Source organism: Mytilus galloprovincialis, chromosome 10, assembly GCF_965363235.1.
Source record: "Mytilus galloprovincialis chromosome 10, xbMytGall1.hap1.1, whole genome shotgun sequence".
NCBI classification, from domain to species: domain Eukaryota; kingdom Metazoa; phylum Mollusca; class Bivalvia; order Mytilida; family Mytilidae; genus Mytilus; species Mytilus galloprovincialis.
In genome coordinates, this window is record NC_134847.1 from 67979968 (window position 1) to 67993119 (window position 13152).

General features: G+C 32.3%; 1 protein-coding gene across 5 annotated transcripts in view; it reads left to right on the top strand.

The window, feature by feature from the left end:
• The first annotated feature begins 1939 nt into the window (after window positions 1–1939).
• The window catches only part of LOC143048209 (von Willebrand factor A domain-containing protein 2-like), a 45734-nt gene continuing 34521 nt past the window's right edge, over window positions 1940–13152 (top strand). For 2 of the 5 annotated variants that reach the window (XR_012969764.1, XM_076221755.1), the window contains exons 1-4: window positions 1992–2089; window positions 8941–9008; window positions 11198–11755; window positions 12516–12551. Coding sequence is in view for 4 of the 5 variants with exons in the window: in XM_076221755.1 (XP_076077870.1) it covers window positions 2079–2089; window positions 8941–9008; window positions 11198–11755; window positions 12516–12551 (673 nt within the window). In the remaining variant the exon portion in view is untranslated. Of the gene's footprint in view, window positions 2090–8940; window positions 9009–11197; window positions 11756–12515; window positions 12552–13152 lie in introns of all 5 variants that reach the window. The other 3 variants (XM_076221756.1, XM_076221758.1, XM_076221757.1) reach the window with 3 other exon arrangements.

Here is a 13152-nt window from a genome sequence, read left to right on the forward strand (position 1 = left end):
AATAAGTATAAATTGAATCAATTACATGTCATTTGCATATGGCCGGAAAGCATATAATTGGGCTAAACTTAAAACAGAGTGCCGAGGCTTTTTTCTTGTTCAGTTGGTAGAGACTGCAAATAATTCAGTGCCAGTTTGCGCTTTTTCTTCAAAACGTTTGAACTTTTGTATTATATGACTTCCATCAGTTGAAATTTCAATCAATATCTTCATATATGCAGTACATTTATAAATATAAAATTATCTACATACATTATTTAAAAACACAGGGAATAAAGAAGGGTTTTTAACTAAAGCATTTGTCGTTTGAAAAATATAAAACCAAAATTGATTGTAATCGTGTTTTTCTTTGATGTCCCCGCCGTAGCAGAGGGGGACATTACGTTAATTTTACTCTCGTTCGTCTTTTAAAAATAAGTATAAATTGAATCAATTACATGTCATTTGCATATGGCCGGAAAGCATATAATTGGTCTAAACTTAAAACAGAGTGCCGAGGCTTTTTTCTTGTTCAGTTGGTAGAGACTGCAAATAATTCAGTGCCAGTTTGCGCTTTTTCTTCAAAACGTTGAACTTGTATTATATGACTTCCATCAGTTGAAATGTCAATCAATATCTTTATATATGCAGTACATTTATAAATATAAAATTATCTACATACATTATTTAAAAACACAGGGAATAGAGAAGGGTTTTTAACTAAAACATTTGTAAGTTTGTCGTAAAGTAAATTGATTCTAGTGTTCATCGTTATTCAAAGTAGTAAAACAATTCCATAATCAAACATATGTACATTAAAAGTCTTTACCGTTAATTATTTATATAATAGTTCTTGAAAAACTGGTCATTATCGTGATATATGGACTGCCTACAGGACAGTGGTATTGACTAAGATATTGATAATGACTGAGCCGAAGGCGAGGTCATTATCGCTGTCGCAGTCAATACCACTTTCCTACGGGCAGTCCATGTATCACGATAATGACAAATTTTTTAAGAACTATTATGTTTATTTTATTGAGAAACCAGGTTTTGGAAAATTCGCATAATTTCAAAATGCCTTAAGCAAACTCGCTTAGTTTTATTATTTTTATTGCAAAGAGTGAAGACTAGTCGTAGTAAAACTGCCATTCATTTAAGTGCAATTTTCAGTTTATAAGTACTTTATCAAGTTTTCTAAATTTTATAATAAAGGTAAACATTATAAACAATTCAACAACTTAAATATAATATTGAAAACAGGAAAATGTTTTATTAAAGGGACATCTCTCTTCTAAAAAGAGAAACCACGCCCCACCGGTCATTAACAGAGAAATCACGCTCCAACGGTCATTATCAGACGGAAACCACGCCCCACCGGTCACTATCAGACGGGAACCACGCGCCACCGGTCCTTATCATGTAAAAGTGTGTTAACGACCGGTTTTCTGGTCCGTTTTATTCTGTTAACGACCGATTGAATTTATTACTGAAGAATAATGAATGTCATGTGGCCCCTTTTTATCCAATAAAAGAAGCTTATTCTTAACCGATATAAAATAAAATATAATCAATTAAAAATTTCAAATCATGAATGATCAAAAGTTAAAACTGAAGCGACTTTTGGAAACATAGTCGGATGTTCATTTAGACTGTATCTATAAACTGTATTATAAGACTTCCGTTAATTCAATTATCAATTAATATATCCTAATTACTATAGTACACTTTCATATTTCTATATATACAGCGTAGGTTTAAATCCTATAAACAGGGAATACAGAATACAGAATATCTGAACTAGATATGAGAATTTGCAAGTTTGTCGTGTATTAAATTAATAATAGAAATGCAGACAAAACATGTTTACTTAAAACATGTTAAAACGACCAAAAGATAAAAACAACACCACGACTATTATACTGACTTTCTTGTTCTTATCAACAGTATGTAATCATTATAACGTACGTAAGTGTTGGCCAAGTAATAGGTTCATTTTACACTATCTATTTCTAATTTCCTGGTTGAAAGAAGTACAATGTATACGTAAGTCTCAAAGGAGGGTAGTGGTTGAGGGTATAGGACTCAATTATTTAAAGATGTTTAAAAAGTGAGTACAACACTTATGTTTAAAAAGTAAGTACAGCACTTATGTTTAAAAAGTGAGTACAACACTTATTTTAGAAAGTGAGTACAACACGTATGTTAAGAAAGTGACCTATGTTTAGAAAGTGAGTACAACCCTTATGTTTAGAAAGTAAGGACAATACTTATGCTTAAACAGTGAGTACAACACTTATGTTTAGAAAGTGACCTATGTTTAGAAAGTGAGTACAACCCTTATGTTTAGAAAGTAAGGACAACACTTATGCATAGAAAGTGAGTACAATACTTATGTTTTATTTTTGGTTAGACAATACTTGGTCATGTTTTATGAAGATTTAAGCCCAAGGCGAAGCCGAGGGCTTAAATCTTCATAAAACATGACCAAGTATTGTCTGACCAATTTAGAACATATTCACACTTTTGAGTGACCTTACAAAACTATCCTTTCTCATTGTAATATTCAAACCTAAATAAGAGTTCACTTTTTATAATGAACTAAATATAAAACATAGGTAATGATCATTTCAATGGATGAAATGAAATAGCACTGACATATATATAGTTTGTGAAGGATAAATTGTTTTTCTTCTTCTTCAGGTAAAAATTAATATTATATATCTTTTGATGTTTTTTTTATTTTAAAAAGCAACACAGTGCTATATAAATCCGCTTTTTGAAATTTGATATTTTTTTATAAATACAAAACTCTCTGTATGAATATATGAATTCAGACCCTTCAACATTAAATGCTTACTTTTCATTGATAAATTTAAATGTATTGTGTTTCTCCGAAAACAATCTTGCTTTATATATCAGCAGTCTGGCATTGTGTTTTTTGAAAGAAAAAGAAAATAATTCCCTCAAATGTAAGGTATATAAATTTAATAAATATTATTTTATTTATCATTACAATTTTTTTTTTGGTGTATTCTATATAAGTGTACCATTAGAAAATGCATGAAATTTTGCAAAATTCAAACAGTTTTTATTATAATCTTCGCTCTTTCATCTTTAATCAGTAGGCTATTTTCCCAAGGAAAATGCCTTAGGGGATTGTACACTTGGTTAGTGCAGCTATTAAGAGTTCACTTTCATAATTAACTGACAATGAAAAGTCATTCATATATAGCATTTCATAGTGCATGGAAAACCATGTACTATGAAAATTAGAGGGCAAAAAACTGACTTTTCATTGGACGAGAAGGGGTGAGTATGTTCTAAAAAGTAAGTACAACACTTATGTTAAGAAAGTAAGTACAACACTTATGTTTAGAAAGTGAGTACAACACTTATGTTTAGAAAGTGAGTACAACACTTATTTTAGAAAGTGAGTACAACACTTATGTTTAGAAAGTGAGTACAACACTTATTTTAGAAAGTGAGTACAACACTTATGTTTAGAAAGTGAGTACAACACTTATTTTAGAAAGTGAGTACAACACTTATGTTTAAAAAATGAGTACAACACTTATTTTAGAAAGTGAGTACAACACTTATGTTTAGAAAGTGAGTACAACACTTATTTTAGAAAGTGAGTACAACACTTATGTTTAAAAAATGAGTACAACACTTATTTTAGAAAGTGAGTACAACACTTATGTTTAGAAAGTGAGTACAACACTTATTTTAGAAAGTAAGTACAACACTTATGTTAAGAAAGTGAGTACAACACTTACGTTTAGAAAGTGAGTACAACACTTATTTTAGAAAGTGAGTACTACACTTATGTTTAAAAAATGAGTACAGATAACACTAATGAATAGAAAGTGTGAACACGTTTAGAAAGTGAGAACGCTTATGTTTAGAAAGTGAGTACAGTCAACACCAATGAATAGAAAGTGCGAACAACACTTATGTTTAGAAAGTGAGTACAGCACTTATGTTTAGAAAGTGAGTACAACACTTATGGTTAGAAAGTGTGTACAACACTAATGTAAAGAAAGTGTGTACAGGACTTATGTTTAGAAAGTGAGTACAACACTTATGTTTAAAAAGTGAGTACAACACTTATGTTAAAAAAGTGAGTACAGCACTAATGTGTAAATAGTGAGAACGCCACTTATGTTTAGAAAGTAAGTAAAAATACGTATCGTCAATACTTATGTCTTGTGACATACAAAGACATGTTTAATTGGCATCGACTTATGTGGTTATGATTTATTTTTTGCAACCGGCGGAGGACATTTGAGCGCATTTATAGGACATTTTAGCGAAAAAAATAGGACGTTTGAGCGCCAAAGTAGAACCCATTTGAGCGCCAGAATTTTAACCTATTTTAGCGAAAATTTCAACCTGGAGTTTATTTTCATTTAAACGACACGAACAGAAACTTCGTATTTTCCCTGAATTACAGGCAAAATGTTAAGTTATAAAAAAAACCCTCCAGTTTAATAAAGATTTGCCAATGTAACTGAATTTCTAAAAACCTAGATTATGAATTATGATTTTTCCCCCCATTTCTACGTCAGATTAAGTGTAACAGTAGTCAAATACACATGTAATTGTTTAGTACCAACCGTGAAACTACAAAGGCGGATGCTTCTACGTATATTTGTTATAAATTAGTTTTCTACCAGTGACGAACAAAATTACCGTTAACATTTGTGTCCATTTATCTAAAAATGTTAAAATGTCTGTTTTTTTTTTAAAATTAACTTACTATGTTATAATTGCTCACGTTGTAAATAATGTTAGATTATACGGTGTAAACAAACCTTCATTGCTAGTAAAAAGACGTTAAATTTTTCTGTATACAAAAATTAACCGCACTATTTGAATCCTTTTCGTCCTCTTTATGTGTTCCGATACTTAAACATCATTTGCTTTAGGCTGGCTTGCAACATACGGGTATCTCAAATCTTATATCTATTAGAATCTGAATTAATAATAAGAATAATAATGTGTCATACATTCTCTTCTGATTTTTGTAGTTGAAATCTCTGGATAACACACTATTGGTTACGACACAATACGGAAGTTATCATCAAATAATTTTTTCTCTAATTTTCTTTAATATCTTAAGACAAGAAATCTGATTTCCTAGAAAAGGCTAAGAATAATATGAAAAATATCTTTCCTGTTATTGTGACACCAAACAAAATTATCAATAACATGAATGAAAGACTAAAGATGTAACAACCTTAATGTCGGAATACATTATCTTCAATCAGATATATATTTAGTACAAGGATAAAGTTGCTAATCGTCAAATTACAAATAATACCAAGAAATCTTCTGAACACAAAGAACTTAGCTGTTTTTTTTTTTTTGCAGAGCTCCCTTATCAAAAAACACAAACAAAAATGGTATTAGTTTCCTTCAGTTACTGCGTGCATTCTTTGATATTGTATCTCCCCCTATCAGAGACGTCTCAACATACTTAATTAAGGAAGTCTGCTGCTCGGTTTCATAATAGATAACTTTTCATAAAACTAGTATATATTGATAGGGGATTAATTGAAAAAGCAAAAAAGCAACAAAAAAAAGGGATCAATGTGCTTGTTTTTGAGTTATTAGCCATTGAAATTTCGGCGGGAAAATGTTCTCTCTTGACTTTTCATAGCTTTATCATTGACCAGTTAAAGTTCTCAAAAACTATCAAAAAAGAAATAAAAATTTATAAAACTTTTACAAATTGCTTATAATTATACATGGAAAAGATTTATAAAACGAAATATGGGGGTTCATGGGCAAAATTTTTTAAGGCATTGAAATGGATAAAACCAGAGGATTTCGAAAATCTGACAAAAACTCCAAAACATGACAAGCAAACATCCTTAAAGTATTGGACCTATTATTCATACATGTTAGGCACTTGAAATGACGAAATAATTCAAATATGGTTATCTCCCTTTTACCAGAAAATCTCAACTGAAAAGTAACTCTCATTACGAAAAACTTGCCCAGACACCTGTTTCTTCTACAATTGATAATTCTCAAAGGTACCAAGCTTATTAAAGTTTCGTCTAAACATAACTCACCAAGGATGCTCAGATCAGAATAGTTGGGAAGCCAAACAAGTACAAAGTTAAAGACTCTTAAATTCTCCCTCATAAATTCGTCCGAATTTAAAACAATTCTAATCTATCTACATGGCTAAATAAGAGGTAAGTCAAAATGTAGGCTTGGTTTGCTCGCAGTAACTTCGATAAAAAAATCGTGAGTTTTGTCACTCCAACATTGATGCAATTTTATCATACAATGTTATCTGTCTCTTTGAGTATTGTAAAAGTTATTAGAAAAGACAACGCATTCTTTTAGAAACAACAATCTGGCCAGATTCGACACAGAACAAATATGGCACGGTTGATATAAATATAAAATTATGATGACTAGCTGTTGAACGTCCATCGGTTAAATGCATATGCGGGGATGAGGACTTGTTAATGTCATAAGAATAATAACCCCGCTTTATACAAGGCTGTGACGCTCAAATCTTTTAGGAATTTTGGTCCTCAATGCTCTTCAACTTCGTACTTTATTTGGCATTTTTAACTTTTTTTGGATTCGAGCGTCACTGATGAGTCTTTTGTAGACGAAACGCGCGTCTGGCGTATATACAAAATTTAGTCCTGGTATCTATGATGAGTGTATCAGCTGAATCAGATTTTCATGTTGCTAGTTCACATGGCAACAGTCATCGTGAAGACATGTCTCCATACAAGGACAAATTATTCTGAGTTCGAGCCGACTAGTCTTTGCTCCTACATATACTCCTGAGGGGACGAGTAGCAACTAAAAAAATATAGTCTTTGGTTTTACCATACCGGGGTTCGGGCACACAACCCCTTGCACTCTAGGCGAACCTGCTACCAAGACACCACCAAGGCGGTTACTAGTATACATTAGAAGTTTTTGTATGTTTGCTTATAAGTCAACAATTCACCAGAGATCAAATAGCTAGAGGTAATCGTACAGCCTTCTACAACGAGAAAACCTTTAGCGTATAGTCAGATATCTTCTGCATAAACAATAAACAACAAATATGAAAGACATCAGCCATCGATAACTTATTTAGTTGTCTCATTGGCAATCATACCACATCTTCTTTTTTTATTCACTAAAATCTCGTGACTTGAGATAGGCACTCAAAGAATGTGAACAAACTTCTGCCTTAACAAGTTTTCATTTTGAATTACACGAAAACTACAAGAAAACTACCTTGTGTATAACAGCTCTGTTTTAACAAATGTAAAAAAAGGGATGTGGTATGATTGCCAACGGAGCACCTTCTTGCAACTATGCGTATAGTTTTCTTGACTTCAAGGGGTATTAGGTTGAATGGTTGCTCTGGATTCCCCACTCAATTGATTAATTTAAAACTCATGGGATCCTTTCTATGTATTTCTGCTATTGAGGGTTATTGTTGTTGCATAATTTTAAATCATATGCATCATTTAAATTAAAATAAATGTAGTCCACATCGTAAAGGTGTAACTACAACACCCATTCAGCCGAAATGGTGTCTTTCATATCATCGTTTTGAGTTGGCTTCCTTCCGGAAGTAACTTCCATGAATTCTGAATCACAATACTATACAATACGTTGGGAAAAATTAACTCGTTCTGTCGATAAACGTCGTATCATATTAAAAACGATCGCAATTTAAAGCGAGGAATGTGTACGGAAAGGAGTCATGATCACGGACCCAAAGGAAATTAAATATCTAAAGAGTTAGGAATGGGGTTCCTCCTAGAATTAACGTAGGGAAATAGGTGATAAGATACGAAGTGAAATACCTTCTTTCACTCTGAGTCTCAGTGACTGCTGTGGAAAGTAAACTTGGAATTGATAGTACAAAAATAAAACACAATAGGCCTAAGTACATTGTTCTTACACTTTTATCCGGGATTGGCTATTTTGTAACTATTCAGATTACGTAAACATGGTAAATTACATTTTACATGTCTTACATGTGCAGTTGAATTAGTTTTGAAAATAATATTATCCAGCTACATGTATAAATGTGTCAATGAAAACAATGGCAATCGTATCCCTCAGAGCAATCTGCTCTTTGATTGTTTATACCTTCATGTGTTTTCATTGGCTACGGCTTTAGCCTTTCAACTACTAATGATGGTCACTCAAATCTTCTTAAATGCGACTAAAATACAATTCTATTTAAAAGAAATCAACCCTTCATGAATGTTAATCTGTATCAAAACTGAACGATATAAAACAAGATGATGTGGTATGATTTCCGATGAGACAACTTTCCATTTGAGACTCAAATACGTAGAAGTAAGCGACTATAGGTCATTGGATGGTACCAAACAATGAGTAAACCCTATACTGCATAGCATCTTTAAAAGTCCATACAATGGCAAATTAAACAATTCAACGAGAAAAATAACGGCCTGAATTATGTACAAAACCATAAACAATAAACAAATATGATACATACAGCAACAAACGACATTCACCAAATTACAGACTTGAGACCGGTAAATACAGAATGAAGCGGAGTTGAACATGCTACAGGTAGCCAGTGCCCAATGCTTCATATGCTTAGGATCATTGGCAAATGTATATATTCCTTAAAAGATAATTTGATCTGATAGTCACTCAAAGAATGTGAACAAACTTCCGCCTTAACAAGTTTTCATTTTGAATTACACGAAAACTACAAGAATTGATAATAATAAGCAACCATTAAAACCTTTTTAATCTAAAACTTTTTTCAATCTAAAAAACTTTTATATCTAACACTCTATCCAGAGTTATCTTCAAAGTAAATAATGTATATGTATTGTGCCAGTTTATATTATTTGTTGCTAATACAAACAATGACATGTAGCTATAAAAGAAATTATTTTCGTCAATCTTTGTATTTAGCTGTTGTTGTCTTTTTTTCAGAATCCAATTGCAAGTCCTTGTTATTTCCATATTTGGAATACATTTGAGTATTCACCAACAAATACCAGGTATATTGAAATATTTACTGTTATATAATCATCTTAACCTTGTGTATAACAGCTCTGTTTTAACAAATGTAAAAAAAGGGGATGTGGTATGATTGCCAACGGGACACCTTTTCGCAACAGACCAAATGACGCAGAAATTAACAATTATGATCGCCGTACGGTCTTCAACAATGAGTAAAGCCCATACCACATAATCAGCTTTAAAAGGCCCTGAAATTATAAATGTAAAACAATTCAGACGAGAAAAATAATGGCAAAATTTAGTTCACTTATAAATTCTATCATTTTTGGGATACGATTGCTTTCAAGCAATCTGTAGACTTATACTATTTGCTCAGGGCCATACCCTCACGTCAACCGTTTTATTCTAAACATTAAGGAACATTTCAGATTCTTATGATTGTCTTGCTTTAAAATGTATAAACAAACAAAGGGATTGAACTTAAACAACTTTCCTATAATGTTCTTTTCATAATCTTCATGTTTGATATTTCTCTTGACTTATATGCGTGTTTTTAACAACACGGATAATCAGAATTAAGCAGTATTTATATTTAGTTTTTTTTATAAATTTAGACACGTCAGAGGGAATTCCCCAGTTTTGATAAAAATGCGAGAGTTTTCTGAATTCCGATAAATCTATTTCTGTCATATAAGAACTGAAGTGGAGTTTTTCTTATATGTCACCGTTATGAAACTGATATTTGATATTGTACTTCCATAAAGAAATAGAGAACCATCTAGGTCGTTTGATTAACATTTAATATACGTTCTTGCTCCAGGGTTTGTTTAGGTAATTATGCGCATGCGTATAGTTTTCTTGACTTCAAGGGGTATTAGGTTGAATGGTTGCTCTGGATTCCCCACTCAATTGATTAATTTAAAACTCATGGGATCCTTTCTATGTATTTCTGCTATTGAGGGTTATTGTTGTTGCATAATTTTAAATCATATGCATCATTTAAATTAAAATAAATGTAGTCCACATCGTAAAGGTGTAACTACAACACCTCTTCAGCCGAAATGGAGTCTTCCATATTATCGTTTCGAGTTGGCTCCCTTCCAGAAGTAACTTCCGTGAATTCTGAATCACAATACTATACAACACGTTGAGAAAAATTAACTCGTTCTGTCGATAAACTTCGTATTATATTAAAAACGATCGCAATTTAAACCGAGGAATGTGTTTGGAAAGGAGTCATGATCACTGACCCAAAGGAAATTAAATATTTAAAGAGTTAGGAATGGGGTTCCTCCTAGAATTAACGTAGGGAAATAGGTGATAAGATACAAAGTGAAATACCTTCTCTTACTCTGAGTCTCAGTGACTGCTGTGGAAAGTAAACTTGGAATTGATAGTACAAAAATAAAACACAATAGGCCTAAGTTCATTGTTCATACACTTTTATCCGGGATTGGCTATTTTGTAACTATTCAGATTACGTAAATTACATTTTACATGTCTTACATGTGCAGTTGAATTAGTTTTGAAAATAATATTATCCAGCTACATGTATGCATGTGTCAATGAAAGCGATGGCAATCGTATCCCTCAGAGCAATCTGCTCTTTGATTGTTTATACCTTCATGCGTTTTCATTGGCTACGGCTTTAGCCTTTCAGCTACTAATGAGGGTCACTCAAATCTTCTTAAATGCGACTAAAATACAATTCTATTTAAAAGAAATCAACCCTTCATGAATGTTAATCTGTATCAAAACTGAACGATATAAAACAAGATGATGTGGTATGATTTCCGATGAGACAACTTTCCATTTGAGACTAAAATACGTAGAAGTAAGCGACTATAGGTCATTGGATGGTACCAAACAATGAGTAAACCCTATACTGCATAGCATCTTTTAAAGTCCATACAATGGCATATTAAACAATTCAACGAGAAAACTAACGGCCTGAATTATGTACAAAACCATAAACAATAAACAAATATGATTCATACAGCAACAAACGACATTCACCAAAATACAGACTTGAGACCGATAAATACAGAATGAAGCGGAGTTGAACATGCTACAGGTAGCCAGTGCCCAATGCTTCATATGCTTAGGATCATTGGCAAATGTAGAGATTCCTTAAAAGATAATTTGATCTGTTTAAAAACATTCAATTTATGCAACAATGTACATATTTTGTAAATGTATAGGAACAATCCAACTCTTTTGTAAACAGGATGTGACACAAGGCCAGCAGATGTCATATTTCTGCTTGACAGTTCAGGTAGTGTTGGAGGAAATTTTAACACAGAAAAGCAATTCATTGTAAACTTTACACAGGCTGTGCATATAGGACCTAGCAAGGTTCAAGTGGGCGTGGTCAGGTATGCATTCAATGCTGCTACAGAAATAAGTTTGAATGATTATAGTTCTGAAGGACCTTTACGTCAAGCCATAAACAACATACCATATATACCTGGAGGTACAAACACAGATTCTGCTCTTAGATATATATTCTACAATGGATTTACATTCCAAGAAGGGGATAGATCCAGTGTTCCTAATTTTCTAGTGGTTATAACCGATGGATTTTCTTTCAATGTTGATGCTACAATCACAGAAGCAAACAGACTTCATCAACACATGACAGTTTATGCAATCGGGGTAGGCAACAGCATTGATATTAATGAGCTCTCACATATAGCAACGAATAGAAATCATATGTTTACTGTTCCTGACTACAATGCTTTACACACACTACAGACTGAGCTCCACCCAATAGCATGTAATGGCAGTAAGTATCAAGTAATTGTTTTACTTCACGTTAAAAATATATTGACATTGATGAAACTATAACGTAAACATTACAACTTTATTTTCTTTCCTTGAGGTTACTTTTTTTATTTAAAAAAAATAAATAATTCAGTACAAAACATCGTGTCGTACAAGAAGTACAAAAGCTCGTTAGGTAGTTTCGACATAGTTGTCCGACCTTGATAAATGAAAGATTGCAACATGTAACCTACGGAAAAGTTGTTTCATGACTTTATTAACACCAACAAAGTCGTCCCCTTCCTTATACATCCAACACAGTCAAATAACGCATAAGTAAGCAATAGTTTCACCAATGAATTAGATATTGGAGCCCCCTGATTTATTTAACTAAGCACCTTTTAAAATAGAAGTATGCTTAAGTGAGATTAGACATAAAAAGTTAGAGAATAAATAGGCAAGCATGTGAGTGAAAATTGTTTTAATTCAAAATACGACGAGGGTTTTACATCTTCTGCTTTGTGTATCGCCTTATAATACGATTATTTTTCAACTGCGGCAATTGCTAACACCACTTATTAGAAGAATAATATGATTTTTGTTTGTCCTTATCATAATTATATATCGACAAGTATTTATGTTTTAGTTGATTCTAATGCTTTCATTCAGGGTCTGTTTATATACAATCTTTTGGTCTTTGTTCATTAGATGTTTCATGGAAATTATACTTCATCTCCTTATTTATGTATATTTATTCGATAATGGATGGGTTTTTTTTTCAGTGCAAACAACGACACCACCAACAGTACAAACAGATTGTAAGTAAAGTCAAAGGACCTAAGTATTGACTGCGAAGCAACAGAACAAGTCTCTAAATTTCTTTATTTTTGAAATTTGATATCTTTTAAAAAGATTGGAGTTAATCCACCGGGCGCTGTTGAAATAAAAATCAATAAATACACAATGATTTCAGGATAAATCCAATGCATGTTAAAACATTTGTGTCATGCAATAATGTTTATAACGCTTCTTTCAAACGTTGGCGTCTCCAAACAATTCATAACAAGTACTTGAACAAAATCAACTAACTGAATTGCAGAAAAGGAGTAGGTCCAGTAATACCCCTTTTTGGTCCCAAAATATAGCAGTTTTACATAATTGTATAAAAGGTAAACTTTTAGCTATTAATTTGAAAGTAGAATACTTCTGCTAAATAGATATGGGCTGTGACAATACAATGCAAATATATCGGGTACTAGCATCATTGAGTCCTGCTAAATTACTGAAATCCTTGAAATGTTTGCATTTTTGGTCAATTTTAAGACGTTTTCCCTTTGAAATGGAAGTGGCCGCATTTGTGTTCATTCTTAATATTTAAATGTAAGTTGTACTTGATGTAATACATAACATATATAAAGG